Consider the following 19,526-nt stretch of genomic DNA (forward strand, 5'->3'; position numbering starts at 1 on the left):
AAAAAAGGCAAACAAATGGTGACCAGAATTACTTAATGTACTAATTTTAAATTCCAAAAATTACCAGAAATAAGCACAGGAAAAATATAATTGATTTGTTACATAAATTTGGAATCATGTTGAAGCTCACAAACAAATGTTCATATTAACTCTTCCAATTACCTTAACTACTCCAAGGTCCTTGACCCAAAAAACTGAATAATGGCAGTTCAAAATTGATTATTGGAAGTGCCTTTTAATCAACTGAAAACATAATTCTACTTTTGAGGGTTAATTTTTTCCAAAACATTTACTGATTGATTTTAGAAAAGCATCTATCAAGCTCTGAACCTTTTCTCATCAACAACACATTTGTCAAATCATAGGTGTACTCCCCATGACATTTTGTCAAATTTTAATGGTTAAAACATTGTGCAACTTAACTGCAATATCCTGATATGCAATTTATCCAGCAGGCTATAGAGCAGTGATGGACTTTCAGGGGAAGGACATCTCGGAGATGAAATCAAGACTTGCACAAAATTTTCAAAACTAAGATTGAAATATCTCTGAATAAAAATTGTTAAGCTCAGCTACAGGCAAAAGTTAAATACAAATGCAGACAAGCCCTCTGCTTAATAGTCCCTAGTGGTTTTCAACTTGGTTGAACACTATGCAAGCCATAGTACTGAGTCTACTACTAATGTTTCTGTAGTTAACATCAACACTGGATTTAACCATAGTAACAATAAACTCTTTCTCTTCTCTATAAAAATACCATTAACTGTACTGTGGTGTGCACATACAGGAAAAGCTAAATCAAATACTAATGCTTATAGATTTCTATTCTTGCAAAGCTGATTATCAACTTCATTGGTAATGGGAGCTTCAAAATTGCTTCTGAAGGGGTTGAGGAGGTCAAGTAATCAGGCCATTCTAGAATGGAACTAAGGTTGAAGGAAGCAAAAGATTAAGATTGTACTTTTTTTAAGCTGCTCTGATACATGCAGGGACAAATAGATAACAGAGACACTAACTTCATGACAACACAATGCACACTTAGAAGGCACAACATCAGCACAAACAAAAACTGAAAAAAATGTCCCTATGATTTAACTTCATAAAACTTGGAGAATCCAAGAGGGCAAGATACACCTCTTGCATTTTTTAAACACACCAAATAAAATCAGCAATAAATTACCAACTTGGTAAAGTGTTTTTCCATTTCTATTTGGGGTAATTAATATTTTTTTTTACAGTAAATGGACTTTAAACAATTGGATTGGCGAGGTCTCCACAGAGGTAAAGTCTGTGGTTGTAAAGGAAACGAAGACCTCCAAGTGCAGGTTAGAAACAATCCATCAGAAAGCCAAGCTTACCAGCATTGTTCAAATTACATTGCAACTCTGGGCTACACATCAAGATGCCCTTCACCTTAAAAGTGCATTTTTTAAAAAAAAAAGGCTTGTATTTTCCAACTGAATTGACACTAATGAATTATCTGTGGATACATAAAGAAACCATCTAAATAGTGGTTGCTTTGTACCCACAATCCTATGCACTATGTGCTATTTCTTTCTTCAAAACAATGTAATTTATCTCAGTATTAGGTGAGTGCCTCGTGCATGAGTATTGTAGTACAAGCACATGTCCTTAACCTATTTTTTCCTCACAAAAGTCCAAAGCTGAAGTAGCTTGTCATATTGTGATCCCTCAGGCATATTTGCAGTAGCTTCAAGGTCTTCCTTAAATGGATGAGGACAGCTTTATACTGCTGCTGGAGTAACCTTCATCACTACCAACACTTTGGAGGCTGCTGTGGTCATCAAGGTCGCTGATGCTAGAAGTGCTAATATTGTCCACATCTCCATGGGAGAATTCTGTACTCTCAACATCCACTTCAATTTCTTCTAGAAATAAACAAAAGGCAGACCATTAGAAATGTGTCAGCTAATTATACCAAACAAAAAAATGCTTTACAATATTTTAAAATTACCTAATTTTATAGCTTATTAGTCTAAACTTTTCAATGCAGAATAACCCAAAATGTTATGGTCAAGGTGAAAAGTTTGTTGAACAAGAGTACTCTTTGTAATTCAAGCCCGATTTACCACTGCCTGCTATACATAAACTCATTTCTTGACAGCAGCACACTTGCAGTTAATGTTACTATATTATACCCCAAACCTACAAACATGCTTAAAATTAGTGACATGGACTTCACATGAAAAAAGATTAACACAAAGATTTAAGAACCTCTGCAGTTGTCCCCTTTTCAAACATGTATCAGATTAGATTCTGGAAGACCATGCCATCAGCAACAATGTTGGCACTAAATTAGTTGAACTGACAAATTCTCTGGTAGGAAACCAAGATGTTACAAGCCATTTCTAAGACACTGAATATCTTGTGAAGCACAAAATAAAGTCCAAAACACAAGTGACGGTACTGTAGGTTGATATACTAAAACATTGTTAATCATCTATTATATATTGAAATACTTATTTTAGGGAATTACAAACCACATGTATAGCATTATTCCAATCATCAATCAATAGCAAGTTGTGTGGACAACAGCATTTACCTCGTTCTGAATCTGAACGATCAGAGAAGACATTAGATCCTATGCTATCTATTCGTAGTCGTTCATTCTCTGGCAGACCCTGTAGCTGTTCCAATCTCCTCTTTAAAAAGCGATGCTCTCTTTCCAGGTGCTCAATCTGGTACATTGACTTCCTATCCAGCTCTTCAAGTTTCTGACACCGAAAAATACAAAATACAAAAAAAAATCAGTAATAAGCTTTTCAAAGTAAGCCAATCAAAGGAGTTAATTGCCAAGCTAAATACCACCTGTGGCATTTACTGAGCTGTCTTCAAGCAGATCTTAAAATTAGCACACGTACAATTACAAGAGAATTCCATTACTGTGATTAAGGGTACTTAATCAAACAAGTGTAAAAAATGAAAAGCAAGAAGTTTTTTTTCTAATAAATCTATTTATGATCTATCAAAATAACATTTCTAAATAATTCAATCAATTTATACTATAAATTATTAGTGTGGCCAAGACACAAAAAGCTTTAATTTCAATTTAAAATATTAATTACAGTATTAGGCAGAGGTCGAATATGCAAGCATAACAGTGCACCACCAAATAGAAAGAGCATGGAAATACAGCAAGTTAAAATTAAAGGTGCCTCATCTGAACATACATAGAATTCATAACAAGATAGATACATTGATGAAATAGAACTAAGTGGGTATGATCTGATAGCCATTAAAGAGTGACAAAGTCAACAGAATCAGGGTCTGGTTATTCAAGGATATTTCACATTTCCAATGGTAAGATGAAGTGAGATAGCTCTGTTAATAAAGAATAATGATGAGGAATGTGATTAGCTCAAAAGCTTAAAATGAATCAGTTCAGTAAGAAATAGTAAAGGTAGGAAGTCAGTGGTGGGAGTAGTATATAGTCCCCTAAGAGTAGTTGCACTATTGGGTAGAGGTTATGTAACATAACCTTTTTAAATAAAAATGGTACAATGATTACAGAGTATTATAATTATCATATAATTTGGACACATTAAACTGGCAGGTTGGCTTTGAGGATGAGATGATATAAGGATTTACTTGGCTATAGAGAACTGGAAAAATAGATTAACAAGTACAAAGATAGTTCAGTAGTAGCAGGCAATCAAACAATTGAAGTGGTTTTATGAAAAGGAAATGTTCTGCATAGGAGGCAGTTCCAATAATCACTAAATTGATTCCTGAGATGAAGGGGGCTGATGTGCGCAGATAGGCTGAGTAGGCTGGGTCTTTACCATTGAATTACAGAAGAAAGAAATAATCTTATCAAAACAAAAGATTTGTAAGAAAATTGAAAGTACTCAAAGATGTTTCTTCTATGTGAGATATCTAGCAGGGGCATATTTTCATAATAAAGGATTACCCATTACAGATGACAATGAGGTGGAATTTCTTTCCTCACAGAATTGTGAACATCTGGAATTCTCTATTCCAGAGAGCCTTTAAACATGGTTACTGAATACATCTATGCTAGGGACTGACAGACGTTCAAACTAGAAGAGGATTAATGGAAATGGGGCAGAAGCAAAAACTGGAACTGCCATGATCTTACTGGATGGCAGAGTGAGCTATTGTAACATTTCTAATGAAACTGAAGGTATTAACTATTTATTAACATATATGAAGAGCAATGTAGATGCAGTGTTTTGCTTTACCTTAATATGTGCTTTGGCTTTATTGAGTAAACCAAGAGTAGTGTGCCTGGTACACTCTGATCCCAGTGGTATAAGTTCCTTCAATCTTTCCAAGCAGAGACGAAGATGTGCTCGACTGTAATCAAAAATGTAGTATGTGTTCTTGCTTCAATACTCAATCCAATATACAACTAGTGGAAATTATTAACAATTAAATATTCAGCAATAATTTAAACAATTGACAAATACTCATTGGCATTAAGTGGTTAGCAAACTAGCCAAACTAATGATGTTTCTATATAATGTTAAGCGTCTACCTAATGATGATCGGAGGAAATTTTTAAATTTGGTTTTGGCTTTGCTACTAAGCTATTTGCCTTGATTTTCTATAGAATGGATAATACTATCTAATATTCTATAGGTTCTGAATGACCAGCGAGTCCAATACTGAAATTTGAGCAAAAATATTCTTCATTCCAATGTTGGAAACAAAATATTGCAATTAAACAATAAGACCTGGAATAGAGTAATACTGCGCCCAATTCTAGCACCATTAACCTGTAGCAGCATAAAACTTCCCTAAATGGCATTAGCAATAGTTGAACATTCAATATTCTCTCCAACTTTATTCTTTTCAGTGGATTTTTAAATGCCTTTTTCATTTATTCCAAACAAAGCAAGTTTTATTTTCCATGAAACCACATTATTTTACAGGACCAAACTTCACTCAGACTGTATTCTTTTCCAGGATGCTCCACAGCACTCTTCAAGTCACTGCTTACTCCATACATTATTTACATTTAAGTGAGCCATCTTTTCCATTTCTACTACTTTTGACTTGCAATGGCAGTCTGTTTACACCAAACACCTTTCTTGGTGGATGGGGCATACACATTGGATTAGCACAGAAAGTCATAAGGATCACGTCCAAGGAAGCATAAAATATATCATCATCCATGGCCTTATTCACCGTGAGTTTATAAACAGTCAGATTTTATCTACATTGCTTTGAGGGCCACATATTCTCAGGCTAAACTTTGCCTAACTATTCCTCACAAATGTGAAGATAAGAATCTTCAGATGCTGGATATCTGAAATGAAAACAAAGTGCCAAAAACAGTCAGTGATCAGGCAATTTCTGGTTTTATTTCAGGTAGATCAGCAGAGCTACTAGGACTTGATGTTTCAATCCCTATAGTAAGTCGGCACTCTCGATGTTGGCAGTGGGCTTGGAGTGGTGACAAGGAGGGTGGGTAGGTACGTCATCGGGCTCATCAGGTGGGTACCCTCCTTCTTTGATGTTTGGTTGATAAGCCCACGACGTCTCCAGAGGGCTCAACGGTGCTACCTGGCGTCCCAGATACACCCCCTTCAGTTCCATACCCTCCTGTCTTCATCTTGCTGCCCAATTGTTGTCTTTCCTTTTAATCCAAATCCAATTGCTGCTTTCTTCTGCTGTATTTGACAAGGACTTGATTGCTTGTTGGAGGGAGTGTCCCCTCACCCCCATCTTCTTCAATAGACTTAACTGCTAAAAGAAACACTTAGTTGTGTTTCTTTTTCCACAGATATTGCCTGGTCTTACTGAAATATGATTTTCCATGTCCTCAAATAAAGCCCACATTGGACTGAACTGCTTTGTATATGGGGATCAATATTTTTCTTGCTTATCATTTAAAAAACTGTTTTCGTATTCTTCATCTGAAAGTGAAGAATCTCTGATTGTTCCCTCTAAGACCAGGTTTCTTAATCTACATTCCTACTCAGGTATTTTATATCTACCTTAAAAGTTCACAATGCCCACCTAGTTTTGTATCACCGTGTCTTTTCTTCCAACTGAAGACCTGGCCTTGTATTGATCCTTGTGATATCCATGAACATCAATATAAAATGAGCTGTTTTTCCTGGTTTGATTGCTGTTATTTAACTAATCCTCCATTCACAATCTTCATTTTTCTCAGCTCTGTCAGGCCGTTTGTAGCAGACATGCATCTGTTCTCTATCTGTATTGTATTCTGTGTTTATGATGTAATTAGTCATTTGAGTGGTGGGGTAGTAAAAGCAAAGAGAATATGTTCTTATTTAGTTGCAGTTTGTAGCTTGGGGCTGATGGAGGTCATATTTTGCTGACCGCTCATTTACACTTAGCTTACACTTGCGTAAACTTAAGTTCAATCGCTTCAAGATTGTACTGCTAATAAAGGATCAGATAAGGGATTCGACTTTTGGAGCAATCATCAGAGCTGGGGGAGCATCATGCAAGTATAACAGATCTGCAGGGTTGCAGACAGCAGCAATTGCTTTGGTTTTGGCTTTAGTTTGGTTTGGCTGCACCTTTTATAGTTTTTTTGTAGTGCCTTAGCAAATGCATTTTGAAAATCAAAATATATTGAGGATATTACCCCAGTATGGTAGTAAGTGGATGTGATATATCTGACCCTTCTAAAATAAATGTTTCCCAATAACCAATAAAAGTGTCCTGTATGGACATCAAAAATTTTGCCTAAAGAAAGTGATCTTTTTCGTATAATAAAACATAGGGACCTCAGTTAGGAGCACTTGTTAAAGTTGTTGAAACGGAAGCCCTGCTAATTCTTTCTTACCTCTCCTAGCCCTTTGCCATTACCTATTCTCTCTCCTAGCCCTTTGCCATTACCTATTCTCTCTCCTAGCCCTTTGCCATTACCTATGCTCTCCCCTTCTCACCTCACTTCAGGGGTTAAAGCAGCCAATTCATAGAGGGCTTGATCGTCTTAATTTGTATATCTCAGCTAGTTACAGGATAAACTCAGAGCCATCAAGAAAAAGGTTCCATACTGAAGAGTTGCTGCAGATATAAGAACCAAAGAAGTTCTTTTTGGAATTTGCCAGTAATCTATTTTTTCACTATGATTCATCCAAGAGCTTTTAAGTCAATGAAAGAGAAAAGAGAACAAAATTAAAACTTCAACTCCTTGTTCCCTGTATTTGCAGAGTTTTTTTTTCAAAACAATGCAGTGCCTGTTCAGAATGTAGTTTTCCATTTTTACAGAATACATTAAACCAAAAGACATAGGAACAGAATTAGGCCATTCAGCCCATTGAGTCTGCTCTGCCATTTCATCATGGCTGATCCTGGATCCCATTCAACCCCATACAGCTCCCCTCTCACCATAACCCTCGATACCCTGACCAATCAGGAATCTATCAACTTCCACTTTGGATACACCCACGGACTTGGCCTCCACTGTAGCTTGTAGCAGAACATTCCACAGGTTCACTACTCTCTGGCTAAAGAAAATCCTCCTTACTTCTGTTCTAAAAGTGTCTTATAAAGCCTCAGTATTTTCTCCTTGTTTTTAATATTCTATTCTCCTTGAAATGAATGCCAACATTGCACTTGTCTTCTTTACCACAGACTCAACCTGTGAATTAACCTTCTGGGAGTCTTGCACGAGGACTCCTAAGTCCCTTTGCACCTCTGATGTTTGAATTTTGTCCCCATTTAGATAATAGTCTGAACTATTGTTCCTTTTACCCAAATGTATTATCATACAGTTTCCAACACTGTATTTCCTGCCACTTTTATGTCCAATTTGTCTGTCCTGCCACAATCGCGTTGCTTCCGCAACACTATCTACCCCCCAACCATTTTCATATCATTCACAAACTTTGCCACAAAGCCATCAATTCCATTATGTAAATTATTGACAAACAATGTGAAAAGTAACAGTCCCAATACTGACCCCTGAGAAACACCACTAGTCACTAGCATCCAACCAGAAAAAGCTCACTGTCTCCTGCCGGTCAGCCATTCCTCCATCCATGCCAGTATATTTCCTGTAACACCATAGGATGATAAAATCATGATAAAATGTTAAACAGCCTCAGATGAGGCACTTTATCAAATGCCTTCTGAAAATCTAAGTAAATGACACTCACTGCCTCTCCTTTGTCCACCATGCTTGTTACTTCCTCGAAGAATTCTAAGATTTGTGAGGCAAGATTTCCCTTTACAGAAACCATGATGACTGACTTGTTTTGTCATTAACCTCATGCTTAATAATAGACTCCAACACTTTCCCAACCACTGAGGTTAGGCCAACTGGCCTACAATTTTCTCTCTTCTTAAAAGGGTGGGAGTGACCATGCCAGAATCAAGTGATTTTTGAAAGATCATGACCAATGCATCCATTATCTCTTCAGCAACCTCTCTCAGGACTCTGGGATGTAGTCCATCTGGTCCAGGTGACTTAAGACCTTTGAGTTTGACTGGCATTTTTCCTTTGTAATAGCAATGGCATTCACTCCTGCTCCCTGATGCTCACGGACCTCTGGTATACAGCTATTCTAAAGACTGAAGCAAAGTACTCATTAAGTTCATCTGCCATTTCTTTGTCCCCCATTACTACTTAACCAGCGTCATTTTCCAGTGGTCCAATATCAATTTGCACCTCCCTTTTATTGTTTATATAACTGAAAAATATTTTAGCATCCTGTTTTGTATTATTGACTAGTTCGCCCTCATATTTCATCTTTTCCCTTGTAGCTTTTTTAGTTGCCCTTTGTAGGATTTTAAAAGCTTCCTAATCATCCAACTTCCCACTCACTTTTGCTACATTATATGCCCTTTCCTTGGCAATAATTTCCCTTGTCAACTACGGTTGCCCACCTCTACCATTTGAGAACAACAACTTCTGTGGGATACATCTATCCTGCACCATTTGAAATACTCACAGAACCTTCAGCCATCTCTGCACTGCTGTCATTTCCACCAGTACCCTCCTCCAATCCACCTGGGCAAGCTCCTCTTTTATGCCTCTATAATTCCCTTTAGTCCATTGCAATACTGATACATGTGACTTGTGCTTCTCCCTCCCATATTATGATCACTGCTTCCAGGGATTCCTTTACGTTCAGCTGACTAATAAAATCAGGGTATTACACAACACCCAATCTAAGATGGCCTTTCCCTTTGTAGATTTGAGCACAAGCTGCTCTAAAAAGCCATCTCGTAGGCATTCAACAAATGCCCTCTCTCGCGATTTTTCCAATCCCCTTGCATATTGAAGTCCCCCATTACAATTGTGCCATTACCCTTATTACATACCTGTTCCAGCTCACGCATCTCAATCCCACATCTTGGCTATTATTTAGAGGTGTGTGTGTATATGTGTGTGTGTTTTAAACCCTTGTAGTTTCTTAACTCCACCCACAAAAATTCTTTGACCCTATGTCACCTCTTTCTAAAGATATAATCCCATCTCTTACCAACAGAGCCACACCACTGCCTATGTCTTCCTGCCTTTCCTTTCGATACAAAGTATATCCTTTGAATTTAAACTCCCAACTCTGGCCTTCTTTCAGCCATGACTCAGTAATGCCCATTTTGCCATACTCTGTCTGTATGTATAAAACTACGAGAGAAAGTGTGGTCCTTGGTCAGAAGAGGCTTGAGTAGCTCCGACCAAGTCCATTGTAAGACATAACAATACAAAACTGTTCTGTTAAATGCTATTTTATGCTTTGATCAGATCTGCTCCTCTTTGATATGTGACACCATTTTAACTTGAGATGACTTTCAGAAAGTGCAGAATTAAATTCATTATGTAACTCCTGTATTTTACTCAGCTTGTTAACGCTTTCTAGCAGGTCAATTGCCAAACTGCATTAAGCTCCATACAAGATGGAATAGATTTAACAGTTTAAAACTTTAATTAAAAAGTACCATTAAGCAATGGTACATAATTATTTAAAAGTAATATCTGACTTCGGCAATACATTACATTAATCAAAAGAAATTTTTCCTTAAATTGTAATTGTGAAACAAAATATAACTTTGGATATGTGTGAACACCAGATATAATCTATAGTAAGAGATATTAAGGAATATTTAAAATATGGGATTATCTACTTGCTACTGAGCTCCATCAGGACCAGACTCCTGAAGAAATGCATCCTTGACCCTGGCTAATATTCCAGTACAGGTGTCCCCCGCTTTTCGAACGTTCGCTTTACGAAACCTCACTGTTAAAGACCTACATTAGTACCCTGTTTTTGCTTTCAGAAGGTGTTTTCACTGTTACGAAAAAAAATTCAGCGCGATAAAAATCAATGCACGCCCTGAGCAGCCGCTCTCCCCCGGATTCCAGACTGCTTTGCTTTACACGTGCCTGTAAGCAGCCATTTACAAGATGAGTTCTAAGGTATTGGAAAAGCCTGAAAGAGCTCGTAAGGGTGTTACACTTACAGTAAAACTAGACATAATTAAGCATTTCGATCGTGGTGAACGAAGTAAGGACAACGTGAGTTTGGCTTGTGGAAGCTGACGAACATGATGTTGAAGAGGTTTTGGCATCCCATCACCAAGAACTGACAGATGAAGAGCTGATGCAATTGGAAGAAAAAAAGGATAACAATCGAAACCGAATGAGTAATGATAAAGTACGATTTTAATTTTGAAAGGGTACGTCGGTTTAGGAGATATTTGCAGGATGGTTTGAGTCCTTATTAAAGAACTGTATGATAGAAAAATGCGCGAGGCTCAGCAATCAAGCAAGCCTTCCACATCAGGCACAGCAGATGACGAACCTTGACCTTCGACATCGAGGCGGGCAGAGATAGAAGAAGATGAGCTGCCTGCTCTAATGGAAACAGACGACGAGATGACACCCCAGTGTCCCACCACCCCAACCCCCAGGCCACAGACAGATACCAATTCGTGGAGAATGCAACAGTAGCCGGGAGGCACACAGCACATCTTTAAGAAAAAAGCCAAAATAAACATGCTAATTAATTAGGTGCCGCCGACACGTAATTGTCAGCCCAGATCAGAGACGACGCAATCGGAAATCGGCACTGATCTGGGCCGACAATTACATATCAGGCGGCACCTAATTAATTAGCTTGTTTATTTCAGCTTTTTACTTAAAGATGTGCTGTGTGCCTCCGGGCTACCGCTGCATTCCTGCATGCCTTGCGGCAATGTATCGCTCGGCGGCCTGGAGGGTGGGGGCCACTGCACCACCCAACCTGCGACAACTCAGTCTAACACACCATCATCAGTGTGCTCGGCAAGCTATCTTCCCGATTCCAGTAAGTGATACTACACTGTACGTACATTATTTCTACTTTACATAGGCTGTGTATTTTTACATGTTATTTGGTATGATTTGGCAGCTTCAGAGGTTAAAGGTTACTAGAGAGCTCTTGCGCTGTGTTTTTGCCAACAGCGCTTGCGTGAGATTTTCGCTATGGAGAACAGTTCAGTAATGATTGTGGAAAAGTATTTCTACTTTATATAGGCTGCGTATTTATCATATCATTCCTGCTTTTACTATATGTTACTGTTATTTTAGGTTTTATGTGTTATTTGGCATGATTTGGTAGGTTATTTTTGGGTCTGTGAACGCTCACAAAATTTTCCCATGTAAATAAATGGCAATTGCTTCTTCGCTTTACGACATTTCAGCTTACGAACCGTTTCATAGGAACACTCTACCTTCGGATGGCGGGGGAAACCTGTACTGGATCTGCTATTAAGGAGTGAGACAGAGCAGGTGACAGAAGTTTATGCAGGAGAACACCTTGCATCGAGTGATCACAATGCCATTAGTTTCAAAGTAAATATGCAAAAAGATTGCTCTGGTCCATGGTGTGAGATTTTAAATTGGAGAAAGGCCAATTTTGATAGTATCGGAAATGATTTGGCAAGTGTGGATTGGGACAGGCTGTTTTCTGGCAAGGTGTACTTGGTAAGCGGGAGGCCTACAAAAGCAAAATTTTGAGTGTACAAAACTTGTATGTGCCTGTCAGTATGAAAGGTAAAGATAACAAGTGTAGGAAACATTGGTTTTCAAGAGATGTTGAGGCCCTGGTTAAGAGAAAAAAGGAGGTGTCGGTAGTTAGGTAGGAACAAATTAGGTGCTTATGGAATATAAGAAATGCAAGAGGATACTTAAGAAAGAAATCAGGAGGGCTAAAAAAAAGACATGAAGTCGCTCTAACAGACAAGGTGATTCTACAAATAAGCCAAGAGCAAAAGGATTGCAAGGGACAAAATTAGTCCTCTGGAAGACCAGAATGGTGATTCATGTGTGAAGTCAAAATAGATGGGGAAATCATAAATAATTTTTTTTGCGTCTGTATTTACTCAGGAGACGGACACAGTCTATAGAAGTGAGGCTAAGCGGCATCAACTTTATAGGCCCTGCACAGATTACAGAGGATGAGGTTTTTGCGATCCTAAGGCAAATCAGAGTGGATAAATCCCCAGGGTTTGACAAGGTGCTCCCTCAGACTCTACAGGAGACAAGTGCAGAAATTGCCGGGGCCCTAGCAGAGATATTTAAATCATCCCCAGTGACAGAAGAGGTAGCAGAGGATTGGAAGATAGCCATGTTGTTCCGCTCTAAACATAAACCAGGAAATTATAGGCCGGTCAGTCTGTCATCAGTTGTGGGAAGGTTATTGGTAGGCATTCTAAGAGACTGAATATACAAGTATTTGGGTAGATGTGGGCTGATTAAAGATAGTCAGCATGGCTTTGTGCATGGTAGATCATGTCTAAGCAATCTTATAGAGTTTTTTGAGGCAGTTACCAGGAATGTTATGAAAGGAACACAACGGATGTTGTCTACATGGACTTTAGCAATGCATTTGACAAGGTTCAGTTGCTCAGCATTCAAGATGAGGTAGTAAATTTGATTGGACACTGGGTTTGTGGGAGAAGCCAGAAAGTGGCAGTAGATGGCTACCTCTCTGACTAGAGGCCTGTGACTAGGGGTGTGCTGCAGTGATTGGTGTTGTTCCTTTGTTGTGTCATCTATATCAATGATCCGGATGATAACGTTGTTAACTGAATCAGCAAATTCGTGGATTACACCAAGATTGGGGGTGTAGTGGACAGCAAGGAAGGCTATCATGGCTTGAAGAGGGATCTGCATCAGCTGGAAAAATGGGCTGAAAATGGCAGATGGAATTTAATGCAAACAGGTCGAGGTTTTGCACTTCGGTAAGACCAACCTGGGTAGGTCTTACACAGTGAACAGTAGGACACTGAGGAGTGTGGTAGAACAAAAGGTACAGGTACATATTTCATGGAAAGTGGCAACACATGCAGATAGGGTCATAAAGAAAGCTTTCGGAACACTGGCCTTCATAAATCAATGTATTGAGTACAGGAGATGGGATGTTACATTGAAGTTGTGAGACCTAATTTGGAGTATTGTGGGAAGTTTTGGTCACTTATCTATGGGGAAGATGTAAAGAAGGTTTAAAGAGTGCAGAGAAAATCTTTTAAGGATGTTGGCATGTCTGGAGTTATAAGGAATGACTGAATAGATTAGGACAGTATTGCTTAGAATGTAGAAGATTGAGGGGAGATTTGATAAAGATATACAAAATTATGAGGGGTATAGATGGGGTAAACACCAGAAGGCTTTTACCGAGATTGAATTCGACTACAAACAGAGGTCATGGGTTAATGATGAAAGGTGAAAAGTTTATAGGGAAGATTAGAGGAAACTTCTTCACTCAGAGGGTTGTGAGATTGTGGAATGAGATGCCAGAACAAGTGCTGAATGCGAGCCTGATGTCAGTGTTTAAGAGAAATTTCGACAGGTACAGGGATGTTAGGGGTATGGAGGGTTGTGGTCCCAGTGAGAGGTCGATGGGAGTAGGCAGTTTAAATGGTTTTGGCATGGACTAGATGGGCCAAAGGACCTGTTTCTGTACTGGACTTCCCTAGGACTCAGCAAGCATAGGGCCATTGGGCGAATGTAACCTGGTGTTCACGGGGCTTCAGCAACTCAGGTTTGATCCTCATTTCCTGTTCAGTCCGTACGGTCTCCCTGTGATCATAACGTTTCTGCCGGTTCTTAGTTTCCTCCCACATCGTAAAGATGTGCTAGTTGTTTGGCTAATTATTCCCAGTATAGTGAGCAATGAGAAAATTAGGGAGTTGTTAAAGAAAATGAGTAATAGGCAGGAGAAACAGCATTGATGGAATTGCTAAAAGAGCAGGCACTGACTTGGTAGGCTGAAAGACTTCAAATATTGCATTCAGAAATACAATACACAGATATTTCATTGTGGGAGCACAGTTTGTGGAGAGGGGAATTAAAATAAATACATTTTTCAGCTTATTATAGTCAAAGGTAGGACAAAAATTGTACAACAGAATATACATTTTTACAACACACAAGATGCAGTGAATTTCACCACTTTTAATTTTAACAAAAATTTGCAATGTTCTCATGCAAATTTTACCTTTAGGGATTTACTGCAAAAACACTTAAAAACGAAACAAAGAAAACTAAACATTGCTGAATTTAACTAAATTTAATTTAAAACATAGCATGAAGTAACTTATGCTATGGAGTGCCGAGATCTGCAATGAAGTGCTGGTTGATTCTTCACATTAGATGGATAAAACTGAAGGGAGTCACAACAGATACTTTAAAGCATCATGTGCAGAGGTTAGGAAGAGATGATTCTCTTTACAGGACAAGAGAGGAGTGAAACAAGGATAAAATATCATGCAATGTAGAACAGACTAGATACAAGAAATGAGAAGTACATTTAACTCACTTTGACATTAATAAATCAACAGCTTATTATTTCCTAGAGTCCTTAAATGTAGAAAAATATCTCAAATTGTCAAAGGGAAGATATTAGGAGTGATGATCAAAGAGCTTTTAAGAGTTTTGCTAAAGAAAGAGATAGGCATACAGAAGTTTAGAAAAAGAAATCTAAAGCAGCAGCTAAAGGCACAGCTGCCACTGATGGGAAACAACATGGGAGGAAGTTACTAAGACAGTTATTACCAAGAGCATGGAGGACACTAAATTCTTCTTTAAATACTAAAGCATAAAAATCAAATAGATCACCATACAAGAAACACACACAAAATACTGGTGGAACGCAGCAGGCCAGGCAGCATCTATAGGAAGAAGTACAGTCGACATTTCAGGCCCAGACCCTTCGTCAGGACTAACATACAAGAAGTTAGTCTGTATACCAAGACATTCTTGTCATACTTAAATTGCTATGAGCCATTTTATGCAGTTATTATATTGCACGAAAGGAATGGTAGTGTAATATTATCCTATTGAACTATTAATCCAGTAGCCTGAATGGATAGTTCTGAAGCATGAGTTTAAGTACCAAAAACACAATTATAAATTGTTAATTTAATACTGAAGCCTAATGTCAATAAAGGTATTCATAAAATTGTTGGACTTGTCTCCTTGCCACTAATTGTTTGCATCTGCCCCGTCATAGTAATGAAACAACCCTTATTAAAATCACAAACTGTAGTATTGAGTTGATCACTATGTACTTCTCCAAACGTGCAACCCCATTGTCCAGCTGGAGCTACTCCTCGTTTGATTTCATTTCTCCTTATTGAATTTTTCCAGGATCACCTGCAACATCTTCAGTTCCCATGCCAAAACTTTTTATTCCTCAAAAGATCTGTTCATGGCCCTCTTGGGAAAGGCCGAGGGCAACTGTTTTGGTTCCTGTCACAAACATGATTCCCTGGTTACCATTCCCATCCAAGGAAATGAGCTAGAGTCTTTACAGTGCTGCTGCTGTGTCCGACAGTTAAATTTTCATTTACTAATTTATGTCTGACTGAAATTGTCCATTTCCACTCCTGAAACAAATAACCCAGTTCTATTTCTGCTTAACCTTTTCTGCTGTCAAGATCCCATTTGTGAATCCTAGGTCCCTGGATTAAAATACTTTATCAATTTCTTACCTTTTACCTTACAAAACTGTTCACAATCAAACTGTTGCTGCCTATATCTAAACTCACTCCAAGTCTTATTTATATATCAGACTGTCTCATTACAACAATGCCTCAGCTTTAAAATCCATTTCGTCACTTTCAAGTATTTCCACCTCTGCAACTTCTTCCAGTTCCTAGATCTTTATGCGGCTCTTTCATTGTAACATTTCTCATATCCCTGATTTTAATTCCTCTGTCACTGGTAACTATCCTTTCAGCTCTAGAACTTTCTCACTAAAACTCCATATTTTTTCCTTAAGTTACTTCTTTAAACCTCTTTAATCGAGCATTTGTTCACCTGGTGTTCAGTGTCAAACCTAGTTAGTGCTGTTTCTAAGTCTTAGAATATTCTATTGTAGTAATCACAACCTTTCATTTTTAATGCTAATAGAATTAGTATGATAGATTAGTTTATGACATTCAACTGTAGCCGTAAATGCAGTGCTAGCATACGTCAGCTTTGACATATTGAACAGTTAATCGGACCTTTAACACCGCCTATTTAAAATATTGCTCTTATATAAAAAAAGGTTAATAATGATTGCACTATATATCGTGAAGTGGACTGCCCAAATTATTTTTTAAAAATCATTACATTCTATCATCTCCATCTCTTAAAAAAACCAGTGCCTTTTAATTTCTTGTGGAATGTCTTTAAGCTTTAGAAAGACCTTTTCCACCACATGCCAACTCCACTCCAGGTACTTCTGCTTTATTGTTTCACGTAGGTGAAAATATTCTAGTTCAGTTCCATGCATGGTTTTACAACAGCGGTCTTTTGTAACATCACATGTAAAACTTCTAAGTATCAAACTCAACATGCCAGACTCAAAAAGGTGAACTCAAACATGCTTCAGCTGGGAAAGATCAAACTTCACTTTTAAAGTGTAACTCTTGCTTCGGCTAGCAGCTAAATATAGGGGGTGATAGCCCCTGGGCCGGCCAAACTTAAGAACGTAAGGTTCGTCATCTGCTGTGGCTAATGAGGAAGGCTTGAAAAACAACAGTATGTTTGACTGCTTAGCCTCACGCATTTTTCTATCATACAGTTCTTTGTAAGCACTCAAACCATCTTGCAAATATGCCCTAAACCTACGTACCGCTTCAAAATTAAAGTCGTACTTTATCATTGCAGCGAAAATCTCACACAGTTGCTTCACATTCAGTTCCTGGACGACTTCACTTTCAGTCTGTTCGCTACTGCATTTGGTTTCAATTGTTATCCTTTCCTCTTCCAATTGCATCAGCTTTTCATCTATCAGTTCTTGGTCATGGGATGCCAAAACCTCTTCAACATCAACTTCGTCAACTTCCACAAGCCAAACTCACTTTGTCCTTACTTCGTTCACCACGATCAAAATACTTAATTATGTCTAGTTTTATGCTAAGTGTAACACCTTTATGAGCTCTTCTAGGCTCTTCTGATACCTTAGAACTCATCTTGCTAACAGACGCTCAAAATAAATCGACATAATGCACAGATGCTCTCAGGCACCTGTTTAAGCAATGCCGGCTAGAATGCAGCTCCGGGGGACAAGCTTGGCTGCTCAGGGCGCGCGCTGACTTTTTTCGTAACAGTGAAAACACCTTCTGTTCGTGACAACAGGTAACTAATGTAGGTCTTTCGTAACAGCGAGGTTTCGTAAAGCGAACGTTCGAAAAGTGGGGAACACCTGTATACACCACGTGGTATCTGCAGCTCAAACAGTATTCATTTCCATGGATGCTGCCTGACCTGCTGAGATCCTCCAGCATCTTGTGTGTGTTACTTTGGATTTCCAGCATCTTCAGCATGTTTAAAATATTTTGCTCTTCCCAGTAACACCAAATAAGATGAGCCTCAACCTAAACATCTGGGTGCTGCCTTCTTGGCTTCCCCAGATTCCGTACCAACAGATAATAAAAAATGGTGTGTACAGTATGACTTGTGGATTCTCCCAGTAATGCTAAAAATAATCAAGACAGTATCAGTATTGTTCTATAAAATTGCTCCATCTGAAAAAAATTATTTGAACAAAAGAATAACTGGCAAACAAACTTGGCAAACTTGGAAATACTACATTTCATTCTGGATTATGAGGAGAGGGGTTCAAGCACCAACCTTTGCAAAAGCACACTGGTAACGGGCTGCCAACTTGAGAGGATCCGTTAATTACATTTTAGTTAACAAATTCAATGAATGGAGGTCTAATGTGTCTTTATTCTTTATTGTAACAGAACACGTGGATTTGCAATTCGTTAATAAAACTGGACTATAAGGTTATATAAAATACAATAATACAACTGCAAACTAACTTGTAATGAAAAATGAATTGCTAAACTAAACAAGTAGCATGCAATCATAATTTTAATGCTAAACTAGAATATACTGAAAAATAAATACAAAATCACACTTATTAAGATACAGCATTGCAGAACGTTTAATATACTGATTTCATGGCCTCTGGAGAAACTCAATGCATGAAACTGACAGTATGTATTAAAAACTGTTGTTCTGACCCACCAAAAAACTCACTTTAAAATTTAAAAAAGGAAGTGATATATACTATGTAGATTGTTGTTTACACTGCAAAGGCCGCATCCCGTAAATAACTGTACAAAGAGAGCTGTTTAGTCATTCCTTTCTCCGTGCCTCATTTAGAATGAAGACTTCAAAATAACTTTGAGAACAACTGCAAACCTTTAAAATAATTACATTTTAAAATAAATAATTACCCTTAAAATCAAATACCATTACATTTTTCCTCCCTTTTTTACTCTTAACTTGTTATCCTGAATGTAGTAATTCAATCCAAGATATTGAAACTAGTAACATTCAAACACTTTGTCTATCTGATCTTCTTCTGAACACTTGCTTGATCTCTGTATGTTGATTTTATATCATATAATTGGGAAAATCACTGCTTAGGTGAACTGATATCACCTAAGAACTGAGTGGGTAGCAATCAGAAGTAGAAGCTTACAAACTCCATATATTTTCAACACTTGTCAATAACGCACATCTCTGGTAATGAAAATTCTTGCATTCCCATTATATTTCTGTTGGAAAAAAATCATGTTACGGTTCCATTCTACTGCAAGTTCAGATAATTACATTTTGTTCCAATAATCTTGGCCACCCCAACAATTTCTGTCTATTATAATTGCATTTGGCAGTATTAAAATAAACATCCTCAAAAGCTAACAGGCACCTATTTTGTTACATAAAATCGCAGCATTTTCATATAATTAATGTAACATTAGTCAAGGGCAGATATTTGCTTACTGCAGGTGGGTCTAAATACTGGAACTCCTTTTCTGATATCACAACAGTGATTCACATTGCCTTATTACCACCTTGTCAAGGGTATATGTTGGACTTCACAGTAATGACCAGAACCCAAAAATGAAAAAAATATAATTCTCAACCATGCTAGCAATCCAACAGAAGAAGCCATGATGCATTTCATTCTCATCTGAGCAGCCCAATCAAGTGCCCTCACCCTCCACACCACAATGTCAAATTCTTCAACAAAGCATCCTGTGGCAGCCTGTGTTTGAAAATAGGTATT

At 38.0% G+C, this 19,526-nt stretch overlaps 1 protein-coding gene across 4 annotated transcripts in view; it reads right to left on the reverse strand.

Annotated features, from left to right (window-relative positions):
- Nucleotides 1-19,526, reverse strand: part of mxi1 (max interactor 1, dimerization protein) — a 50,553-nt gene that overhangs the window by 3,681 nt on the left and 27,346 nt on the right. Inside the window, exons 4-6 of one of the 4 annotated variants that reach the window (XR_011882762.1) lie at nt 4,224-4,338; nt 2,564-2,735; nt 1,653-1,889 (exon numbers count right to left, since the gene is read on the reverse strand). Coding sequence is in view for 2 of the 4 variants with exons in the window: in XM_072239845.1 (XP_072095946.1) it covers nt 1,726-1,889; nt 2,564-2,735; nt 4,224-4,338 (451 nt within the window). In the remaining 2 variants the exon portion in view is untranslated. Of the gene's footprint in view, nt 1-4; nt 1,890-2,563; nt 2,736-4,223; nt 4,339-19,526 lie in introns of those variants that run through there. The other 3 variants (XR_011882761.1, XM_072239846.1, XM_072239845.1) reach the window with 3 other exon arrangements.

This window comes from Mobula birostris, chromosome 21 (assembly GCF_030028105.1).
Source record: "Mobula birostris isolate sMobBir1 chromosome 21, sMobBir1.hap1, whole genome shotgun sequence".
NCBI lineage: Eukaryota > Metazoa > Chordata > Chondrichthyes > Myliobatiformes > Myliobatidae > Mobula > Mobula birostris.